The 25680-nt window shown below is 30.3% G+C and overlaps 1 protein-coding gene across 1 annotated transcript in view; it reads left to right on the top strand.

Moving 5' to 3' along the window:
• Positions 1-18271: 18271 nt before the first annotated feature.
• LOC129988112 (beta,beta-carotene 15,15'-dioxygenase-like) overlaps positions 18272-25680 on the top strand; it is a 70872-nt gene continuing 63463 nt past the window's right edge. The window contains exon 1 of the mRNA XM_056096241.1: positions 18272-18423. Within this exon, the coding sequence (XP_055952216.1) occupies positions 18363-18423 (61 nt within the window). The 5' untranslated portion in view covers positions 18272-18362. The remainder of the gene's footprint in view (positions 18424-25680) is intronic.

Here is a 25680-nt window from a genome sequence, read left to right as displayed (position 1 = left end):
TAAACGATGCATTTAGTGCTCTATATAATATGTTGTTATTCGGTTGTTTTTCATGTTATTCATAATGTTTATTCTGATAATTTTCATTTTTGCATTAATGTGAGATAAAACTAGTTGGATTAGCCTCCCCGCGGTTCCCTTCTTTTCATGCATTCTCTAATAAAAGTGTAATCAATCTTCCCCAAAAATTATGGATTTTGAGAAAAGCTGTGCATGAATCCCAGATATGAGAGTCTTATACTTAACGTGGGCCGCGGTGGCCTGGTCTCAGCTTCGGAACCGGAGGGTTTCAGGTTCGTGACCCATTTCCACCGAAGAACCGTCGTGTAAGGGGGTCTGTTGCACGTTAAATCCGTCATGACCAAACGTCCTCCCGCTAGTGTAGTGTGGTGTGGAGAGGGGGGTGCCAGCTCAGGTGTCGTCCTCGTCATTTGACCGCGGTTCAAAATTACGAGGTCCGCCCCAAAATAGCCCTAGTGTTGCTTCAAACGGGACGTTAATATAACTAAAACTTATACTTAACGTGTAGTGAGATAACCAAACATGCAATTTGGAGACCAATTTTATAACAAAAGGAGAAAAAAAAAAAATTGACACAAAACTGCAATTTATTATAGGGATCACATACTGAATTTCATATGTCTAAATCGTTGCGTTTTTACTTTCACGTATACGAATTACACAAATAAAAACTAATCTCTCTTTTAAGGAAACCGACATTTTTTGGAATCTGCATCTTGTAACATAAAAATCAGAAAAATATTTTCTTAAAACTATGCCTATCTGTTTTTTTGTCTATGAACGCGGTAATTTAAAAAAACGTGTTGAGCTAGACGGATGAAATTTGGTACATAGTCTTTACATCAAATTTCTAGATTACTATTAGATTTCAAACGAAACCATACAGAGGAAACCTGTCTGTCATCTGTCTCTCTCTCTCTGTGTGTGTATGTGTGTGTGCGTAAACACATTTAGCCGAAGCACGATCAAGAAGAAGAAACTTTTGAAGATTTTATATTTTATTAACTTATATTTTGAAGATTTCCATTTATTTCATCAAGGGAGGCATGCTATAAACAAACTGACGTCCGTTTACATCGCAAAACAATAACAGAAGAGCAAAAGATTTTTCCCTTCGGTGGTTTTTACAATGAGATTTTATTGGAATTTCTTTGACACGTGTCTGTTAAAGATAGGGAAATTCAGGTATATTTAAAAGACGTAGCAAACCTTAAGGGTTTTTATCTCTTCACTCGGAGTGTGAGAATGTGCGGAATTATCTGTTATCCAGAACAAGTGTTGAATTAATTAAATAAAAAGTGGAATTGGATCAGGAAATAAGAGAACATTTTAGAATGAAGTTAATATGAGCTAAATGTAAGCATTATTTTTTGAAGGCAGTTTCATGGTCGAAGGAGGAGAAGTCACTTTGAATTTTTAACTTCGTTTTATTCCATCCCGGGAGGCATGATTTATGTACAAGCAGCGCACGAACAAAACACGTCCGCTCACAGCGTGGCATAAGAGAGAAAGAAGGGGAAAGTATTTTTCCCAGTGTTTAAATACTGTGAGATTCTGATAGGGATTTCTTTACACGTGTCCATTTCAGTAGGGGAATCAAGAAATCTTTTAGAAGAATTTGTTTAGTTAGCAATTTTTTAATCCTTTCACTCTGAGCTTGGGAAATGCTGACTTAAGCATTTTTACAGAGCTTCAATTGCATTAATTAAATAGAAAAAAATGGAATGGGATCGATGAGGAAATAAGAGTACATTTTAGAATGAAGTTAATATGGACTGAATTAACTTTGGAAAAAAATTAACTAAAACTTTGGATATTAATAATAAAAACTTTGGAAATTAATTAAGGTTGAAATTAGATTTTAAAATGTCATATATAATTAGTAATAAAAACCAAGTTAATAGGGAAAAAAAGTATCAAAATTAAACCAAATAAAATACGAATTTAATTAACTTGGTTTTTATTACTCCCTGCTTGAGGGTGAACCTTGAGAAAGTCTTCAGGCCGGATTCTTATTTTATTTGGTTTAATTTTGATACTTTTTCCTATTAACTTGAATTAGTAACATTTATTACAAATTTTAATTAAAATTTAATTAATATTTATTACTAATACTTACTACAATTAGTAACTATTTATTACTAATTGTCTAAATTCATCTGTGTTTTAGTAGTAGCTGCATTTGCGTTCCCTAAATACAATGGTGCTTTTTCCGTTCTTTTTTTAGTTTTTAGTTTGATTCAGAAATAATTTTTTAGTTTTGATTCCGAAATAATTTTAATTTTAGATTGTTTCAATTATAGGTTTTTATTACAAAATGCTTATATTTTTGATTACTTTATATTATATTATATATATATAAATTTTAAAACAGCTAGGAAGCTTCGATTTCTTTGCCTTTGCAACACAACATCAAAACTGATTCATGACTGAAACATATATTATCCTTTCGCCGGGAAATTTAACACATTTTTTTTTTGTTCTTGATGTATAAACTCCTTGTGTGCCAACAAGTATACCACAAGACTTACAGATACAAGTCATTACACAATTGACAGTAGAATAAATTTCAAATATAAGGACGCAGGCACAAATGCAAAGAAACAAGAAAGAAAAATGGAGGGAAACAAGTAGATACACAAACAAAAGCAAACAAAATTGCTTGAGAACATTAAAATTATTCATCTTTAGATCATAATTCTGCCATCATTTGTGAGTTCAACGAACACCAAATATTATATATTACAAATCAAGAACATTGCAAGAGCAATTTCCCAATAAAAGATTTTAAAAAATTCTTTTAAAAGATTCGATCTCGTGTAATCAACTTGGCAATTTCTGTTTTTAGTAGATTAGCCAAGGCAGCGATCATCTGCGGCAACTGCTAAAACGTCAATAAACTGTCTGGAAACACGTGATTACACATTTCACTTTCTCTTTCGATTGCCGACTGTTGGGCTCGGCCTACTTAAACGCGGACAACTCAACAGTTGCTCAAGACTACTTACAAAAGCTGGAATGCTGCTCTTCCGCTGTTTCACCACAAGGCCACGGGAATGGCCCACCCTCCAGGGGACAGCGAAAGTCACGGGGAACTTATTGCAGGTGGTCGTCTTCTTTGAATATTGAAGGTGACTAGTGATTAGAAAGTTTTTTTTTTTTAAGGCAGGATTTTCCAAAATTGAAAGGTAAAACATCGACCATGTTAATTAAAGATATTCGTGAGGATGTATTCATGCATCTTTCCTTATATTTAAGCCAGAAAAGATAGAAAATAAAAGTACAGCAAAGTCCTTCATAGATTACTATTTAATTATGTTTATTATTGGAATTAATTTAATTAATTAACTGTTAATGACTTTTCAGTTCTTTTTATTAAATTACGGAAACTATGCAAAATTTTGTGTGTGTCTTTTAATTTAAAATAATTTGCACTATTTTCGATATCATTTATTTATTTGTGCCAATAGTATGGCCGACATTGTTTTCTAATAATGCAATTCCTATGAATAGCATCACAAAACATGAAGAGGTTAGTTCAAGAAATATAAATAAATTTAGAAAAATCTCTTTTGCAGCATCATCGAGGTTCCATTTTTGTTGGTCAGGTGAGTCTACATTGCTTTGCTATTTTTTCCTTGCCAAATCTATACAAAAGCTCTCTCTAAGACGCTTTATGAAACAAATGAGCTATCAATGGTAAAATGAAATATGTAGGGTTTACTCATGCAGTGAATCCTGTTATGCACCATAAAAATGTTTTTTAACTATATATTTACATTTACAAAATATTCATACAAGATATCCAATGAAACTCAATATTTCCATGGTTTCTAAAACATGGTATTGCTATCTAAACGAACAAATTTTTAAATTTGAGTTAATTTCTTTTTAATGTGTTGGTTTAAAAATCAACAAAAGTAATAGCAAATTCTATACTTTCTTCATAATAACAAACCATGTATGTATAAAAATCGTTACACATTGGTTGAACTAACTTACCTACAGGAACATCTGTTTCTAAATTTTTATTAATGATTTTTAATGCTTGAACTTCATGCATGATATGGAAAATATTTCTAAAGTTTCTCTGTATCTTCATTACCACAAAGCGATATCATTCATAACTTGATGCTTTGTTGCATCAAATTCTTCAGTTTAAAGGTAGTATGCAAGGCTCCAAACAGTACCAGACAAAAAAAATATCAAATTCATGCTTTTTAAGCATCATTTTTACCAATGTTGCTAAACATTATTTTAAACTTCTGAGTAAAATTTAAATGAAGATTCCACTTTATTGGGAGTACCGTAAATTTAATTGCAAGTAACTACCGTAATAATTAACAACGTTTTGAAAAATGTGAAATTTCATCACATTTGGAATAATAGCCATCAAATTCACTTTAGGACTTTTTTATATAAGTTGTTGTGTTGTATTGTGACTTATGGCACTTTACAAGCCCACTGACAGTTATCTGTCAGCGATTTAACCCCTAGGCGTCTCTTGTTTTTCAGTAGCGCCAATTAGGGCTAAGTACTACTTAGCTACTTCATGCGTCACATTCGCTTGAACAACCCCTTTTTACAGGGAGGCACATTCACACACCTCACAGATAGAACACAGAAGAAGAACAAACAAGCCCGAACCGGGACTCGAACCCGGGACGCCCAGGTCACGGGGAAGACGCGCTACCCCTATGCTAGGACACTGGCTTTTATATAAGTGTTTTGCTTAATTAAATTTCTTATATTTTTGCTCATAATGAATTTTCACAGAAGCATCCGTAATTCAACCAGTTAGCAACAGGAAACAATATTAATAGACTCTCTCAAAAGCGGACTTTTTTCGAATTTCAATGCATTTTAACAACAGTAAGTGGTTCAATACATCTAAAGAGTGGATTGGGTTGATCAGGGAAGATTGACGACGCGCGGACGCTCTCATTATATGGACAGGAACGTCACTTATATTTCACATGGCAATCCGGTACGGTTCTAGAAACGGGTACCATTTGGCGATTTCCCGCCAAATTTTTCTCGCCAATCCCCGCGAACACTGTAATCTTCAGAATTGTATTTCTCAATATTATGACTATTTTCAAGAGATTTTTTTTTCTGAAGATTACAGCGTCCATGGGGCTATGGCAGGAGAAAAATTTGGCATGAAGTATACAAAAAGAACAAAAATAAGAATTAGAAATAATTAAAAATAGCACAATTTGAACAATGTTAAATTTAAAAAAATGCATAAAAATAACAATACAATTTTTTTTAACTCACCCGATTGAAAGATGATAATTTCGTTAATTTACAATAATGCCCTTCTCTTCTACAAACCTTTCCTTTCTGTTAATACCATATCCTGCCCGCATTCACCACACTTCCATCAGCAATTAAATCCATTTTCATGCACCATTCAACACACGCTTTCGCTACCAAACGTTCTAAATCGAAAAAACCTCTCAATTTAAGGGATTCTTCATTTGTCACATTCATACCAGCCATTTTACACCGCAAGAAAAATCGAAGAAAGTAAGAAAAAACTACGTTACAAGACTTGGGGAGCAGTATAAATTAGAAATTCCCCGCGAAAAGCTGCACTTATACCTAATTGGTTGATATTCAAAGTCAATTCATACCTGATTAGTTTATAATTACATCATCGACATCAACCCATTCTCTTCACAGGGTTGCCATACATTGCAGGCGTAGAGAGGTTGCCATATTGGCAACTTTAGCTTTAAAATTTGGCGCCAAACTTGGCGGTACCCCTCTCTAGAATTTAGCCGGCAATCCCTGCTTGATGGTTATAGATATAGTACGCGATCTTTATAAACCCAAAAACTCAAAACTCTCTGTTAGTACTATCAGAGGTAGATATCAAACAGCTAGAGTGCAAACCTATGATCTCTATGAAGAATCGCAAGTCGCGTGTGGCATGGACAAAGATGCACAAGGACTAAATCAAGAAAGGATAGGAATTCATCCTTTGGAGTGAGGAGAGCAGATATGTGTTGTTTGTTACGTGTGAGATACAGTGCATTCGTTATCCTCAAGTACAAGAATCCAGTAACGAAGCATAAGGGTGGAAATGTCATGATTTGGGGATGCGTCTCTCGCCATTGTATGGGTCTCTTGAGGCAGCTTCAAAGCACCGTGGTTAAGGTTCAGTATCAAGACATCCTTCAGAGCACTATACGTCCATATGCACACGAGTCTCTTGTTGCGGTTATATCCTTAACAGTATCGAGAGAGTATAGGCTTGGCTGAAACATCGTCTTATAAATAGAAATGAAATGAATGCCAATGAAAAGAATGGAAAAAGATCCATTTCTTCTCCAACCAAACACTTCTTGATTCTTTGCCTCATAGGTGTTAAGCGGTTATTGGTGCCAAGTGGTTTGCCACCATGTATTAATGCGTAATTGTAATTATTCCTATTTTCATTGGCAATTTTGTGTAGTACCAACAAACTTCTGTTTGTTAATAAATTTGACTTATTTTGAATTAAATAGTAAACTTTAATTCAATTAATTATTCTTGCAGTTTGAATTATCATTGGTTTATGCATCAAACAGATACATAAAAATATACATTGCAAGACAATTTCAGAAAAACAAATTCACTTTGGGGTGAATTAGAAGCAATAAAATATGAACTTGATTCTTTTTTAAAAAATAGTACCTCATTAAACAAAATTAATTATTTTGATTTTTAAACCAATTACCTACAACCTTTCATTCTCCATCCTACAAAGTAATTAAATTCCAATTTTTTCTTAGATGATTCAACTGGTAAAAATGAATACTGCGCTATGGTTGTACAATAACAACAGTTTATTATTTCCTATAGCTTAGAATGCAATCAATATAGTAATAAAAGTGAAATTTTCTTGATGACTCAGCTGATAAAAGATGATAGCTGAATCCAATACCATAGGCGTTATCTTTGAACTAATCTGTAGTAATCTGTAGTAGCTCTTTAAATCCCAAGCTGTGTAGTATTTTAAACAGATCTTTTTACAGATGAGTCGGTTAAAGATTGATTGTCTACAAAGACTGTAGATAAATTGACTACCAGATAATTCTACTAAAGCAGTCAATCATTCGTATCTGTTTTAATATCAAATTGCATAGTAGTTGAAGAATAGTAGTAAAGTAGCAGAATTTCATTTGCAGGTATGTCAGACGATAAAAGACAATAGATAAAGCTATTGCCATATAGTGCTATAAAGATTATCATTACAACTTATTATTTGTAGGTCTTTGAATAGCAAAATTATGGCAGAATTTGTTTTATAGATGAGTCGGATGACAAAAAACGGTAGATAAAGCCACTGCCACACTATGCCATAATAATTACATTTGAAGCCCTCCATTATTCGAAGCCCTTTAAATAGTAAATTTTCTAGCAATTTAAATAGAATTTTTAATGGATGAGTTGGTAAAGGATGATGAATAATGCCACTGCCACATAATGCCATAATTGTTGCTATTGAAACAGTTCATCATTCGCAGATCTTTAAATCGCAAAAGGCTCAATTGGTTTTGCAGATGAATCAGGTGACAAACGGCAGATAAAAGCATTGCCACTTAGTGCTAAAGTTTTTACCTTTGAAACATTTCATCGTAACTCTTTAAATCGCAAATATTTAATTAGTTTTTTTTGTAATAAATGAGTTGGTAATAAACAGTATTAAAGTGGTAGAAGACAGTAAGTAAAATTGTACAGTGGTATTACAGTAGTATAGTCCAACGTACATAACTCTATAAAATGTGAATTATGTAGTGATTAAATAGGATATGTTCTGTAGACAGGTCAGTCAGTAGAAAATATTATACTAAAACCAAAAAAAAAAAAAAAAAAGGATAATATATAATGAAAGGCAATAATAGTTCATGTTAAAATACCAGAATCAATACAATTAGAGTTGTTAACAATTATTTCTGTGAAATTTGTGTTGGCAATGCTCAAAAGAAATAAAATTTACTTATATTTCAATGTGCAATATTAATTTCTTGGTGAAGAAAAGAAAGAGTAATTCTGTAATAGCCATAATTCCAAAAGAATTAAGAAAAAAATGAAGATATTTTTTTTGTGTGTGAGATAAAACATATTTTCTGTGTATTTTCGCTCTCTGGACCAACATAAAATATCCAATCCGATGTTTTTAGGCTAGAGAATTGAAAAGCCATACAACCTCATCAAAAGACCAGGAATTCTTATTTTAAAAAATGAGAAAGGAAAGCCTAGGTGAACAACCTAGATTGTTAACGGTTTCAATAAAAGCTTTCCTTTCACAGAAAATGCGGCATGTAAAGGAAATAAATGTCCCGTTACGAGGTGTCTTCTTCATTTTGGAAACCTTTCTGCACGACTGGCAAACACGCGCGTTTAATATCTCCCATAAAGAAAAAAAAGCGGATGCAAAAACGGACTCGTGAAGTTCTTTTCATAAATTTTCTTCTTGTTTTGTCCATTCTTAAGTAGACCTTGAACAGGATAAAATAGCTCTATTCATGTACTATTATGTTGGAAATAAAGCTTTTAACGTTTTTTTCTGAGCGAAACTTGTCATTCAGCAATAGGCTTTTCTTTAGAAGGTTACTTTCTTTTTGTTTGAGGTATTCTGTGTTAAATAATTCTCTGAAAGGATTTGATTTGAATAGAGTTGCAATGGTTCGCTGTAATGACAATCACGTGTAAAGGTGATTGTCTAAAGACGAGAAAATTAATTCGTTTGCAAAGCAATCAATTGGAATGGTATTTTTTCTTTCTTTCTAGTCTAGCTTCCATTTATTAATTATTATTCCCCTAAAATGTGAATGGCAAATGAATTATTAAATAAATGCAATAATTAAAATTGTTTATATTTTTTTCGTGAACAAGGAATCACATGATAAAAAAAAAGTTTCATTTTTTTTAATCATGTGATAATGATTTTTTTTTTTCAATTTGTATAATAAATGAATCTGAATACGTGGGAATTAGTAAATCTTTACTCTGTTGCAAAATTTTATATCCATCAATATTTTGGAAGTCAAAATATTTTTTACGTGTACAGATGTGTGGCAAACGGACATAAAAGATTTAAGAACATACATATTCGAACGCACTGAGAAAGCACGGATGAACAATTTCCATTTCGATATTATTATTATTATTATTATTTTTTTTTTTTTTGGATTGACTCAAGTCTAAAACTGCGATTTCCAATTTCTATACCTTTCTTAGAACATGATTAATTCTTTTATTTTAGGTGACCACCATGTGTTGGGAAAGTTTATAGGGGGGGGGGGTGCCAGCTCAGGTGTTGTTCTCATCATCTGACCGCGGTTCAAAATTACGAGGTCCGTCCTAAAATAGCCCTAGTATTGTTTTAAAACGGGGCGTTAATATAACTAAATTAAAGTTTGGATGACCGCCTATTGTCATATTCCTCTAACTGAATCATTCCATCGAGAAAAAAATAAAGTGTATTAACTTTAAAGACTTATTTACGGATTCAAATTATTCTAACATTATTTATAAAATTCGTTTTTAATTTTTTAATTTATTCTATTTCAATTTTTTTTTATTTCTATTTCTGTTTTAACTTTTAGCCAACCAATGCTTTAATTTGCCCGAGATGGAAAAGAAGTTTAGTAATGAAATGTAAAATCAATCAGTGGTGTTAGAATCGAATCGGTTTTTATAATTTACAAAATATGAAGAGCCTAAAGATTTATTGAACATATTTCAATTGAATTGATAACAGATAAAAATAAATGAAGGAAGATGGCAAAAAGATTCGATTGATAACTAATCTTTTAAATATTTAAATCGATTCAAAACTTTAAGTGATATAAATGTCCAAAATATTTGAATTCGTGTAAATTTGATCATTGATTAAACAACATTATACATACCATGCACATGTACTTGTGCTCCGATTAATAACTGCTTTTGTGGATAACTTGTGTCCCTAGTCATTTAAAATAATAATTTTTTTGTAAGTTTAAAGTAAATGAATTTAGTACAATTCGAACAAATTTTATTATTGGATACATAACTTAATGTTCTCTATATAATTATATGTGCTACTTGTATGCTTCGATGGATTATCAAATAGGGAAGTCAGCCATCTGATTCTCCGACCCACCATGAAAGCACACGGATTTAAACCATAAAACTGAATGACCGGACCGCCGCAACAGCAACACTGGCGGGAAGTGTGGTTGAGTCCTAAGGGCCATCACCGGCCACGGTACAACCCTCCCCGAAGGAAATACGTCCCGTCATCGATGGGAGCAGTCAGATCCCACACCTATTTGTGTACCTTCCAGGGTGACGAGATCCAACCACCATGCCTGAAGCATCTCATCCTCATTTGGAGGTGCCCTCCCCCGGGGGTTATATCAAATAGGGAAAGTAGCAACTACTTAGAGGACCTCGTAACTTTGAGTCCCTGAAATTTATCAGGTTAATTTGATTTCATGCTTTCATTTTTTTCACAGAACCATTTTTCCGAACTTGTTCAAATTAAAATGAAATATTAAAATGTCAGAATATTCTTTTTTCAGAAATGTCAAATATTCTTTCAGTCAGAATAATCTTTCCAAATTTGGTTGCAGATCAAATTTGGAATCTTGATCCCAAATTTTTTCAGCTGGCAAACCAAAAAACTGTGCGTGGTTTTCTTTTTTGTGACCCAAATTTTTTCAGTTGGTAAACTTTATAAAAAATTTTAAAAACTCTATTGTAGCTACTTTTTATTTTTTTTATTTAAAATTACTTTTTTATTAATTTTTTTTTACGTGAGATACCGAAACAAACCCGCAATGAAATGTTTTGTTATTTCAATTTGCCATATTTCTTTAAAATATTTTATATTAGATTATTAAAAAAAATCAGCAAAAATATCTAATTTCGAAATTTTGCAGAGGAAATGGGATCTCGAAATTTGCAGAGCTTAACTCGGCACTTCTTGCATATCCTATTTAGAGGCGAAATAATTTGGTATCTATTTTGTTAATCGGTTAAATCACAAAATTCACCAACCAATAAAAGCCAGAATGGAATGCACTTATTGACAACCTTGAAATTCATGTATTTTTTTTTCTACTTGCTTAGTATTTTCCTATTATCGGCAGTAACACTGTCAGAGATGTTGATAGTAACGTGTCAACATGCGAGATGTATCATCCATGTTTATCCTTCCGCAACATATAAATCGATTATAAACTGTTCGTGAATCGATTGTAAATTGTGTGCGAATTAGAATTCCTTTTGTAAATGGATGCAAGAAACAACATCATAAAACTGATATGCGTTGTTCAAATTGAAAAGAAATTGTTGAAATTCCTTTTGTATTTATTAAATAAGCAATTAAATTAATTATTTATTTATTTATTAATTTTTTGTGGTATTTTAAGAGTTATTTAGTCACATTCTTTCATTTGACTATAAAGACCATGCATACGAATTCATTCAAGTTAAAATCAAGTATTCTTTAAATTAATTAGAATATTATTCTAATTATTAAATACTATTTGAAAGTTTGAAGCATCATTTTAAATAAAATACACTGCCTTATAATTTAAAAGAATACGATCGATCCAATTATTAAATATTATTTAAATCGTATTAAGAAAAGTTTTGTAATTTTTTTTTTTTTTGTTTAAAATTATTTTTAAATTTCAGTTGTGCATTTTTTTTATATGCAGTACTGAAACTACTTTTTTAGAAAGTGATCTGCAATTAAGAGTTTCAGTACATGTAAATTTGTTACTTAAAACTACTTATATAAAGGTTAAATTGAAATCGATAAGAACTATTTAGTTTTGAAGGTTTAGTGGGAAAAGGCCCCGATATTCACATTGCTTAAGAGCCCTTAGAAAGTCTAATTCGGCCTCTGGTTTTCAGGAAGTAATTCCTATGAAGAGGTTCCATGGAACTGATAACATTGTTGCATTATAAGAATTTTATGGATTCCATGCTAAAGATTCATCTAATTAGTTTAGTTTAGTTATATTAACGTCCCGCTTCAAAGAAACACTAGGTCTATTTTGGGACTGACTTCGAAATTTTGAACCGAGGTCAGATGGCGAGGCCGATACCCGAGCTGACACCCCCTCTCCAAACTTCCACACCACACTAGTTGGAGGACGTTTTGTTCAGACCAATTTAGCGTGCACCAGAGACCAGTTCCACCGAAGAACAGTCATTCTTCGGTGAAATCTGCGAGAATCGGAAATTGAGACTGAAATCCTCCAGTTTCGAAGCCGAGACCTTACCATCAGGCCATTGCGGCCTTCATCTAATTAAAGACTATATGTTTAGAAATATATATATATATATATATATTTGAAATATATATTACTTCTAATAAACTGTAAAAAAAATGATACATTATATTTTGAGTATTAAAATTGTAAAAGATTTTTAGTAATTCCGACATAATTTTTTTGTGAAATGCATGAATTTAAAACTCACTTACTTGAAAGTCAACTTGCTTAAGTCAACTACGTATATACCAATAAGATGAAATGCCGTTAGTACACGCCTGGAAAAAAAGCGAAAAGTAATTAAGATAATTCCATGGTGCGTAATTATTCACTTATAGATGCCATAAAAACCAAAGATTACGTTTTCAGTTCGATTTGCACATATAGTTATACAATATGGAGCGTTTTGTATGAAAATTAATAGTTTTATTAAGAAAATCCAAAAGAGATTTCTAACCTTTTTTTAACCAATTGATTCAAAATTTGACAAATATTGCATTTTGATATAATTTGCATTTTAATGCTGATAGCTTTTGCTTTTACATTTTAACATGTCTGTTTTTTTTTTGTTGTTTTTTTTAGTTTACACTATTGTTTTTACTATTGGCTTGGCACAGCATATCCATACATGGCTCTTGCGATAAAAAAAAATTAGAATAAGAATATCGTCATAAACATTTTTTCAACAGTTAAAGAATATTCTAAAGTCTTATTTTAAACTAATGATTATTAAAAAGCAGGAAAACTAACTTGAACTTATAATGCCTTTTCTTTGTCTATGAAAATGTAAAAAAGTAAAAGCATTCATTATGCAAACAAGTGTACTTCGCAAATGTATGCATTGAGTGCTCATAATTAGTAAAAGAAAGGACTCTTAAAAGTCATTTTTTGCTAAAGGCTTGAGGCGTAATACATGGGGTAGGAGAGATAGACACATAAGGAGGGCAGTATTTTGCTGATTTTCCCCAACACTGGCGCCTTTCATTAAATTTTAAAAACCAAGGATGATGAAAGGGGAGGGGGGTAATAATACCTTACCTAAGGATCATTTTCATCCCTTTTTATGCTAATTGTCTGCACGCAAAGTGTTCAGAACACTAGTTCAGAAAAAGGAAAGGTCAGAAAGGTTCATTACCTGATCTCATGTAGGATCGTTCAAATTTCTACAAAACAGTAGTTGAGCAATTGAACAGGAAAAGTGACCTTGAGAAATTTCTCATGTGACAACAGAAATTGAGTTCTTTTGTCTTGCAAATGATGAAAATTTTATTCAAGACAAGTGTATATTTGCATAACCTTGGCTTCGTTTTACCTTATTTGTTTTCTTGGGGTTGTCTAGAGGCTTCTGTAAACACTATCGTGAATTCTGCCGATTCTGATAACATTAAGAACCTGAAATGATTGCGGTCTTTGCAAATATTCGATAATATTTTTGCATGCAATTAGAAATTGGATTGTATGGATGAAAAACCTGCTGATTTTGACATGGCATGACATTTTTGATTTCATCATTATTTTGTGGCTTTCTTTTTCGCTTCTGGAAAAAAAATTAAAAGCTTCTGTGTTACTTTAATCTTTTAATTGTTTTTTTTTAATTATTGAATTAGAGGAAGCATACTTTTACGAGAACGTGCAGTCTTCTCAATTCAATTAAGAATCTATAGAATACTTAATATACAACTTAGGTATTAATAATGATGTTTACTAAAATATATAATTCGAAATTTTGTTTGAGTCAGTGAGATCTAAAATATAAGTTTACTAAAACTCGAAGGATTTCTGATCTAAATTTTTTAATGCTTCAGATGCAGAGTAAAAAAAATAAAATAAAAACCTTATTCGTCAATTATACCCGTAACTGAGTAATTTTTTTAAAATCATTGTTTAGATGCGATGTTTGCAAATAAGTTCAAATACTTTTCAAGCAAAGTGAACTGTTACTATATTTTTCACTATAATAATACAATATAATATAAATCTGTAATCGTAAAAATAAACATATTAAACTGCGAAACAAGCGGGATGCAATAGAATATGGACTGCAGAAATCGTGGGATAAGCAGTTGGAGGGTTAATATAAGACAAAAAATATTGAATATAAAATTATGTATTATATTTTAACCCTTTCAAGGGCCGTGGGAAGTATGCTTCTCACCAAATTTATCAATCTTTGTATGAAATTATGTAGTTTGGCATAAGTTCTGACAAATTATTTTAGTAAGTCAGAAACTTAGATGCTTCAGTTCTTTAACTCAGATAAAATGATGTATCTTGATTTTTTACTTAATTATTAATTATCCAAATTAATTAATTAATCAAATTAAATTTATCTAATAAACTAAATGAATCCCTTTTCTTATTCTAATTTCAAGCCAAAAAATATTTTAACATAATATGACTAAAAAAAAATGGTCCTTTAAAGGGTTAACTGACGTATTCTATCTAATAGAATCAAATAACTCCTAAAAATACAGTGACGTATGATTAATTGTTAGAAACGAATTTTACATTTTGATTTTAAACATGGAATGAAGATTTTTTTTCAGGCAATAAAACGCGAATCAAGATAAAGAATAAAGTTTCAAACAATAAACTTATCAAGAAAATGGAACTTCAAACTCATTGGTGACAAACAATTATTATAATTAATTTCTTAATTTTTTTTTAATTCCTGAAAAGATGATATTTTCTAAAAAATAATTTTTAATTAATATAATAATATTAATATCACTTAAGAAATTTATATTTTTCCAAACTAACTGCAAGCGATAAAAATTTTCAGTTTTTTTGCTTGAAATTTTTATAATTAATTGCAAAAAGCAATTCGCCATAAAAAGAAATTAAAGAAATCGAAGTTATTAAAACTGGAAAATTAATAAAATTACTTTACTCAAAGATTTTGCGAATGGTTTTGTCTTTAGTAAAGCATCTAAGTTCCCAAAATAAATTGTTTTTATAGTTAAACATCTCATATCAAACATTTTAAGCATCGAGATATACGATGCATTGTTTATGGTTTTATGAGCATATAAACTCCAAACTTCTTTGTTATATTTTGTGCAAACGGGACTTTCTATATAAACATAAAACAATCTTTAAGAAGAAAAAATCGATTTCATTGAAAGTACTGCGTTTCTCCTTTATAGATAAGCAAGTAAAATGTTTCCAAACATACTGTTGCAAGCAACCACAGATATTTAACCAATTAATTGTTTCGACCTCTTCGGAAAATGCGTATCTAAATTTTGTAGTAGAAATTTAGCGATAGCGAGTCTACTCGTCAAATATAGAGTATGTGCAAAATGAAATTATGTTGTAATGAAATGACTTTTACTTTTTTTATTACAATAATCACATTAATTTATTTACTTTAACTGACATAAATTATTTGCATATGAACGGAAAGAAACATAAAAAAAATAATTTATTATTCTAATCTGCTGTTAGAGAATGCTATGAGCAAAACATGGTACAACGCATAATAATCTTGTATTTGTTCCTTTGATTTCGACTTGGTCTCAAAATATTTTAAACATCGTGATATTTACGAATAAGTTTCAGTTTTTACTAAAACTGTAATTCAAACTGCAAATTGTCACTACATATTACTTCTGACGAATAAACTCGTCATAATGCAAAATGTTGTTTTTCCCATGACGAATATACTCGTCAAAAACGGTTAACTGGTTAAACAGATTGTATGCATGAACAAATTTTATAAAGTTTATGTCTAATAGTTATGTTGAATAGTTAGAAAGTTTATAATTATAATTAATATGTATAATATTAACCATTTAACTGCGGAAATTATTTATCAAGTCCTTCAAGTTCCTATTTTTTAAGTCAAGCGATGACGTATATCCACTTCGAACGCAATACAAATGGTTGCATAGAAAATTTTGCAAAAAAAAATGTAATAATGCAAATAGGATTTCATTTTTATTTGACAAAAAAATGATGCATGAACCACGCCAAAATGAAAATTGGGATTGACGTGTATACGCGATGAATGCACTTAACTTGCTAAAAGTTTAATCATAATATATCTATTAATAATAAAGAAAGGAACTCTAGAAGTGAAACTGTTTGACTGAGAGCTATCCAATTCGAACAAATATATTTTGGAGAGGAGGGGGGGGGGTCACCTATTGGAAAGAGGGAAGATATTTGCAATTTTTTAGTAATACTAATTAATTAAAAATTAAGTGCGATTTTATCATTTTTCCGTGATAACGGCCGTTGATAATATTGCACAAAAAATATTTTAACACCATTTTAAGATTCAAAAAATTGCATTTTTAATATCATTGGTTTAGGTGTAATTGAATTTTTTTATGAATTTTGACAACTTTTTTAAATAATAAATTTTGCATAATTTTCAGCCACTCTTTTCATTATTGCAATAAAGTTTATACGGTTTTCATAGTTTAATTCAAACATTTAACCCTATGAATGCGTAATTTCTCAAAATCACTATTTAGATGCGTTGTTTTCAAATAAGTTTAAATGGTTTTCAAACAAAATGAACTGATACTATATGTTACACGATGATAATATAATATAATAAAAATCTCTAATCGTAAAAATAAACACTCTAAATTGCGAAAAACGTTGGATGCAATAGAAAATGGATTGATTGCCAACCTGCGGAAATGGCGGAGTGAGCTGCTGGAGGGTTAATCGTACGACTGCTTCGATTGTTGAAAACGGAAAAAGAAAGATTACGTTTATTATCTATTTCGTTAATTGGAAGAATAGGAAGTGCGACGCAATAGTGATGAAAGTGGAAACAAATGTTTGAGCGGAATAAAATGACAGATTCTGACAATTTCGTTTATCATGTCACTACGATGTCACAGGACTTCACTCGATTAGGATTGCTCTTGCTCACAATAAATAGAACAAGTGTGAAAGCAATAAAATAACACGAATTTTATGTTCATTACAATTTTATGCCTTAAAATTAGGCTGTGTTAGAAATCATAAAGGTTAAGTTATGGATAAGAGGAAACATAAAAATTTAGAAATTAAACGGTACTAATATTTGTGTCAAAACTGTTGGTTGCCAAAGGCGGCTAGTTATAATAAAAAATAGAATGATCCAGAAGCATCTTTAAAAATCAGTAATCAGTACGCCATTATCGCAGAAAGAATGCATATTCCTGCTCTCAAAGCATTTAAACTTTTATATTTATTAGATAGTTCATCAGTTAATGAACAGACGTGCTACAGAGGAAGAGACGCTGTTCAGAATTGTTTAATATGTCGTTTCCTTTCACAGATTTAAAAAACAATCATGGAAATGGTGCAATATGTCGCAAAAAGGGAGATTCTTTGTATAATATCCAATTTCCTAAATGGAAAACAATATGATGAGCATTTTTAAACATTGCTTTGTGCAGTGACTTTCTTACATTTAAAAAGAAATCTTTCTATTAACTACAAAGTGTCTTTTGGGTTAAATTACATGCTAGTTCTAGCTACAAAGTCTGATTAATTAAATAACAAATAAAACTAAATTAAATATACCTTATTATATTTTCCTTTTATAATTCTTTTAGTTAGATTAATGCTCCGTTTCAATGATACGCTATTGGCACTTTAGGATTGGCCTCTTTTTTTGAACCTTGCTCGTATGATGAGGATGACATCTGAGCTGGCATGCTATTCTCCGACCTTCTGAACACATAATCGCAAAACTGACAGTTTCGAATTAAATACGAACATCGTAAACGCTATGCATATTTTATGATTGACAAAAATTTATTAAATCTAATTATAAACACAAATAATTATTAAGTAAATAAAAATATATGCTTCGCTGTCTTCTCTAATTATTATAATTCACTTTTTTTGAAACTGTTTGAAAAATTTTTTTAATGAATTGTACAACTTCAAATGATATGCATTCATTTTCTTTACATCTCATCACGAGACTGAGCATGCTCCGCTGTCGTGACGTCATCTGACAACTATGACCTCATTTTCGGAAGTGCGAACCACGTGCTGTTCTCTGGAACTTCACTTTCACTCCGCTCTCTGTGGATTACCACTTTCTGCTTTCGGCATCTGACCATGGAGAAGCTGTTCGAATCCGTTCAAGAGAATCCCAATCCGCAGGTGGCGGAAATTACAGGTGGGCCTCTCTTATGATATGCATTTACTACGTCGCAATTTTATTGCAGCGAGCATGTTTATTATATGTTCCTTTGCAATCTTATCAATAAATTTCTTTGCACTATATTAATATATTCATTTGCATATAAGTTCTCTGCGATATATTAAAATATTCCTCTGCATATATGTTCTCTGCGATATATTAAAATATTCCTCTGCATATATGTTCTCTGCGATATATTAAAATATTCCTCTGCATATATGTTCTCTGCGATATATTAAAATATTCCTCTGCATATATGTTCTCTGCGATATATTAAAATATTCCTCTGCATATATGTTCTCTGCGATATATTAAAATATTCCTCTGCATATATGTTCTCTGCGATATATTAAAATATTCCTCTGCATATATGTTCTCTGCGATATATTAAAATATTCCTCTGCATATATGTTCTCTGCGATATATTAAAATATTCCTCTGCATATATGTTCTCTGCGATATATTAAAATATTCCTCTGCATATATGTTCTCTGCGATATATTGAAATATTCCTTTGCATATATGTTCTCTGCGATATATTAAAATATTCCTTTGCATATATGTTCTCTGCAATCTAAGTCTCAAATAAGTCTTTTGCATATAAGTCCCAAATTTTTCAATTAAAACTTAATTATTATATAATTATTATATTGTTAATTGCATGAAGATACGTAAAATTTATTTTGAAGTGCATGCTGCAAGTGCAGAACCTTCGTCCTCAAACCACCGAATTCGGTATACGTGTACTTCTTGGATAGTATGTGCTCCCTAAAAAAAATAATAGTGGTTATTAAAATTTTGAATTTAAAAACTAACCAAAAAATCATGCTTTTTTTTTTCAATAACTTTAGAACAAATTATTACACAATATTTTAAAAAAATAATTTTTCAGGGATATCCATTTTATTTCCATATGATTTCTAAAATTTTATTTATCTTTACTTTTTATTGTCTTAATAATTGAGTTTATACTCTAACACATTGTTGATGCACAACTTTCTTTCGCAGATTGCCAATGCTATATTTAAAATTGGATTTTTTTAAAAAAGAATTAATTTAGCTTAAAACGTTATCCCACCATTTTTAAGACGACAACTTCGAGTATCTCGTAATTTTCTGATTCTTTTTTTAATGATTTTCTAGGATATATTTTTTACAAATTTATAAAGTGCGTATACATGAACATTTTCGGACATGTCAAGCAGAATTTACGCTTAATTTATTTCGTAATATTTCCCTTCATATTGGGCTGATAAAATCATTGACCTACCAATTTAGTTAATCTCCAAAGTAAATAATACATAATATATTAGAAAATAACAACAAAGTTTTTCAATACAAATAAAAATAGGTACATTTTTATTTAGATTGAGAAACGTTGCTGTTAATCCGTTGGATGCGTTTAAATGCTAGCATAACCAAGCTTTTATTCGTCTTCAAAATGAATTGCTTGTTTCGCTTCATTATAGATTTAACCCTATAATAACTCTTCAGCCGGTTTCGGATGATTAAATCATATTTAACAACGAAGAAGAGAGAATTTCGCGGTGAACGAGTTAAATATCAAATTTCATTATTTGAGCCGCAAGTCGAACTCCTCATTATATACGAAGAGGCTATTAATACAACTAAAATTTTATTTTATGAAGTTGCGAATATACAAAATTGTTTCATTTTGTTATGTTATGATGTCGAATAAGAATATGAAGTTGTTTCTTAGTGTAAATATATTTATTAATGGGTTAGAATTGATTATGAATTTGATAAAAATGCTTCTCGAAGCTTGATCGATGGTTAATCTAGTGTAGAATATTTGCATCTTATCGTAAATACAGACAACATATTAATTTTTTAAATTGAATTGAAATATTTATATTTTAAATTACTGAAACTTCTGCGTTACCTTTTGTAAAATGATTTACATAGATCTGGTAATAAGATCCGTTGAGATCTAATGCAATGTCGATTGGAACACAATTATTAAATTTTGTTTAGCTGCAGTTAGAAAATATAGTAAATCCCTCTTTCAAGGGACTAATGATGCATGAATGAAGACTTATGGTCGGAATGTTAATCAACTTGTATTATAAATATAATACAAAAGAAATCATTTAAAAGTAATTTTAAAAAATAGTATTGTATATTACTATACAGAGTTGGAAAAAAATTAATATTAAAAATATCATAAAGGATGGAAAGTTATATCTTTATTGTATTATGCATGCAGCTAAACATCTAGTTAAGGTTTTTTTATTATCTAACGTGCTGCTATTTGAGTATTAAATATAGCATATACGAATTGGGTTCATTAAATACATTTCCAACTAGTTTTTTTATATTAAAGTTCGAAGTTTTTAAGTGGAATCTCTTGACTTTAATGGAAGAGGGAATGATTTTAATTTCGTAATTAACAAAATATAACTTTCTATTCTTCAATTGTGAATAATTATGGAGTTGTGATAACATTATAACAGTACATAATCTTCTTTTTTCAATACCGAAGATTCTAATACTTTCTTAATAGAAACGAATTATTTTATTAATTCGACGGATTGATTTTGAATCTTCAAAGAACTGATAATTGGAAAATGTTTGAAAATATATAAATTCCATCGTATGATTTATATTACTGAAAGCATAAGAGAAATCGGTACGATAAATGGTCTATACACAAGTGCAGGTTTCAAATATTGTTCAGAAAAATTAGTTACCGAATGTATAACGGAGATAATTTTACTACGGATTTCATCAAATGTTCAAGCTATTAAGATAAATATAAATTTTTGTTGCCTACTTTGAGACAAAATGATACAGAAAGTAAGATATCCAACTAAAAATACGAGTATAGATATTTCTGGTTCCTGTGAGACTAAAGACGAGCTATTATTGCTCGTCTTTAGTCTCACAGGAACCAGAAGCTCAATTCAAAGAACTAGATGGGTTCAAAAACTTTGAAACATTCTGTTAAGATATAATTTATAATTTGAATTTTTTTCTGATAATTCAAAGTCAATTAAACCTTGTTTGCTTTTGAAATATATAAGTTAAATACGCCCATACCCTATGTCCCAAGAGATTCTCAGTGAATAATTTATTAAATTCCTTCATGCTTCATAAAACTTAACTGTATTTAAGGTGTACGTACACACTAGATTTTTTTTAAATTTTAACTTTAAAAATCCAGTTTTTTTTACAGTAGGTCATTAATATGTTTAAACTCATTTCAGTGAGAAAAAACCATATTACACTAATTAAATATTTAATGTGCTAATTAGCCTATTTTTTGAACATGATATCTTAAATTCTAATTTGTACAGACACACAATTCCAGTTGGAAATGATGCCTAATATTAGTCTTCATGTTGTCTACCTAAATCAAGTTATAAAAAAATAGTTTTTTAAACAATTTTTTCATCAACGATGAATAGAAAAAGCGAGATTTTTTCTGTCATTTTAACTTTTAAATAGCTATTAAAAATGTATTTCTATAAATATAACTTTGATTAAACCACAAACCATCCACTGTTTCATGTAAATTATTTTGATATATAAATAATTGTATTTGGTTCATTTCTTGTTGAGTTATGATTGATTGAATGAAGTAACATAGTGGGAAAATATCATTCTTCATAGAATGAGTTTAAAAAATACCGAAACTAGAGTTTTTAGTGAAAGTACCTCAAGAAAAATAATTACAACTCGAGAAATATTTCGAATATTGACAACATCTTGGTATAGTTTGAAAGCTAAAGGATCAGAGAATATTATTAAGCAATAAAAAAAAATTCGATATTTTGAACGATTTTCGAAGTTTCAAGTGTGTACATACATCTTAATGAAGTGCATTCATTAAAAGGCAATACAAATATTCTCTTAATTAGAAACTTTGAAGGCATGAAAGTATAAATATACAGTTTATTTTTTACAGTTAATAATTAGATTTATTAATTTATACATTTAAAGTTGTACAATATAATTACTTATTTAACTCTTTAACTGTTATAGGTGTATAGATGCGTCAAGCAAAGGCTGTCGGCTTAGAGTATAAATGTACCTCTTGCTTTGCGGAAGTTTTGGTTGTTTATTTCATGTATATGTTCGGCAATGTTTCTGTAGTATGAGTATAGCATTCGCAAAAACCACATACTTCGTTGATTATCAACGAGAATAAACGAAATTTTGTTTATTTCGTCAGCTATTTTCTGTATCTTAAAATCGTTACATCTGTTGCCAGAAAGTTGATTAATTCATTAGCATATTGTAATAAAACGTCGTGTTTGTATACGATTTTTATATTTGCTGCTGTTAATGCCTTAAAAATGTGTATAAGTGAAAGGTTAAAAGTATTTAGCAGTCAGTCAGCTTTTTTTTTGTGCATAATTAGTCATTATACCTACGGCTAAACCCGTATTTGTTCTATATATATATGTAAGAAAAGCCAAGTAGATATTATTTTATGCTGTGCAGTTTTCATATTTTTATACCCAGCCCCTTAAGATGTTTCGGAACTCAAACATAATTATGGGAGTAATTAAATATTAAAAATTTAGCACGAATGACTGTTTCTATCTCGCCGTTTGGCGTGTGTATATAAAGATTTGGCAGGAATTCCTTCTATAAAACCGGGTAACATATATTTGGCAGCGTAAGAATTATAAAATTTCTAGGTTAATATTGGCGAATTTGAGATTTTTACTACTTAGATTATCTTAACATTTTTAATAATAAGAATTCTTTTTTGAATTAATACTTAATATAATAAATAACATAGATAAGTTTTAATATTAACTGTTATTAAAATGGAATTGTAAATATTACAATACTCGGATACAGTCAAATAATTTTCGTTGGGCAAGATGCAATTTCCTGTAAATGGAATACTAACGCACATAAAAGAAAATTTTCTATGAAAACAGGCTAAAAATATGTAGTTTATAAAGGTTAAGAAAAAGTGATTATTAAAAATAAGTCTTTGAAGCCAGTTCCATGAAATATATATATATTCATGACTGTTTTTTTCAAGTGAAAAAAAAATTGATAGCAAAAGCACTCGAATTATAGATGTAATTAAGCAGTAAAACGGGTTTAGTACTTCCAAAGAAAAGCAATTATTATTGTGTTAAGTTATTCATTTTATAATTTCCGAAAATTTAAAATTGGAGAAATTGCTATTTGAAAGTGAAATTTTTCAATTAAAAGCTAATTTTTTAAAGATGAAGCAAGATATTCGGTAATTATAGACAGAATACATCTTATCAGGAAAACGTAAATCCCTCTTTACTTCCCATTTCACGGATTTTAGGAGGTGATGTGAATTTTAAGTAGCCCATTTAATCATTCTAAACCGTCGATGTGTGTACCGAAATTCGTTTGAATCCGTATGGGATGTATTATTGTATAAGTTTCAAACAAACGGGCATGCAATATTGTATATAATAATTGTATATTGCTTCTTCACTAAAATTATTTACATGTTTTTTAATTAAACCTTTCACACTCACAATTTGCTATTGCCATCAGAACATTGAAGTTTCTCATTAAAATATACAAAGCACAAAATAACTTCCTTTTACGAAAAGTTTCGTTTTTCAGTAATCTCTGATAAATCAAAATATACACGAATTCCTTGAATAATCCATTTTAATAAAATTCTACATTCATCTAACATTTTATCACAGTTGCAAAACTACTGATTAAATCTAACACTTCTTGAAAAATTTGCGCATTATATTTATCAATAGCATACATGACATCTAGTCATGACATACAAAAGGACTGTTAGTCACTATAATACTTATATTAATCACGTATTTATTAAAATAGCTAAATGTGTAAAAAAAAATTAACATTCTATCAACGCGATTATTTAAATGATTACCAACACAAAATGAAACGACAAAATGTTTAGTTTTAAACATTTTGTCGTTTCATTTTGCTTATTCACTTAGATCCAATTACTCTCAATTTAAATTTTTGAACCGAAATGAATTGAAATCGGATTTTAGTAGGGTTCCATCAGTTTCAGATTGTACAGGTATCGACGTTTGATAAGAGGAAAAAAAGACATTTCTGGTGCCACTGTATACTTTAGACTTTTTCTGTACCATAAATACTGGGTATTATTTGACATTTTGACCCCTTTGATGCCCACTCTCTTGATATTTGGTGAAAACATTTCCTTTCTTAGGGAGAAATCTATGTAACCTTTCTCCTTTCTTCCTTTCAATGACCTCTTGCAGAAATCCCCAACTTCTCCTTCCATTTGGCCATGACATTCCGAAACAGGGTCATCACCCTGAAAATCCAAAAGTTGAACAAAAAATGGACAACTTTTGCAATGAGGTTTAATAACCCCCTAACACCAGGAGCATATTTCGTAAAAGCGTGTGCCAACGATTTTCTTCAATTTCTAAAAGTCACCTTTAAGTCTCGTGTTGAAAGGGCTTCTTTTTTCTGTAACTTTTGCTCAATATGATTGAGGACTTAAGTGAAGCAAATCGAAAACAAGTTCTTATGAAAAGCCATGAAATGCCTTCAGATACAATTCCATTTAACTTGCCTTTCATTTTATAAACTACTAGCTATAACGAAAAAAAAAAAAATTATAAAAGCAATATTTTGTCGGCTGAACTTGATCTTGGGTTAGACTGGGATTTTGTTGTTTGAGAATGGGGAAAAAGGGATTTTTAGCTTTAAATGCTGACATGTGCAGAATAAAAAAAAAGATTCTGTCTAATAAATAGTAATTTGTTTTTTCAGATAAACTTGAAGGTCTTACATATTTTACAAAATTCTGCTAGCGAGTTCCCTGAATATACTAGTTGTTGGATTTATTTTCAGTTTTCTCCCCTGTCTATATCTTATTTATTTTGAATGATACTGAAAAATATGGCTTAACTTGTTAAGTTCATCGAGCGTATTATATATTGAATTATTCAGAAACCTGGGTATTATCAACAGTTTTCTTATTCTATTTTAATGCAACTATCGTTCGTCATTTTTTTTCTGAAAGTTTTGGTACCCAGAATTTCATCCTAGTTTTTCGAGGTAATTAAGCCTGTAATTTTTATACTTGTCTGCATAACAAAGTTTTATTTAAGAACTGCTTTTATATGAAGGAGTATGGCTTCTGTATTTTAATTCTTGCATCAAAATTTTTTGGGATATAAATGCGCGATATATTATGTTTTAATTTTTTTTTTTTTTGTATTTATGCTAGGCACGCTTTTTAAA

The sequence above is a fragment of the Argiope bruennichi genome, chromosome 10 (genome assembly GCF_947563725.1).
Source record: "Argiope bruennichi chromosome 10, qqArgBrue1.1, whole genome shotgun sequence".
NCBI lineage: Eukaryota > Metazoa > Arthropoda > Arachnida > Araneae > Araneidae > Argiope > Argiope bruennichi.
Note: the sequence above shows the minus strand (reverse complement) of the source record. Positions and strands in the feature narration are given on the sequence as shown.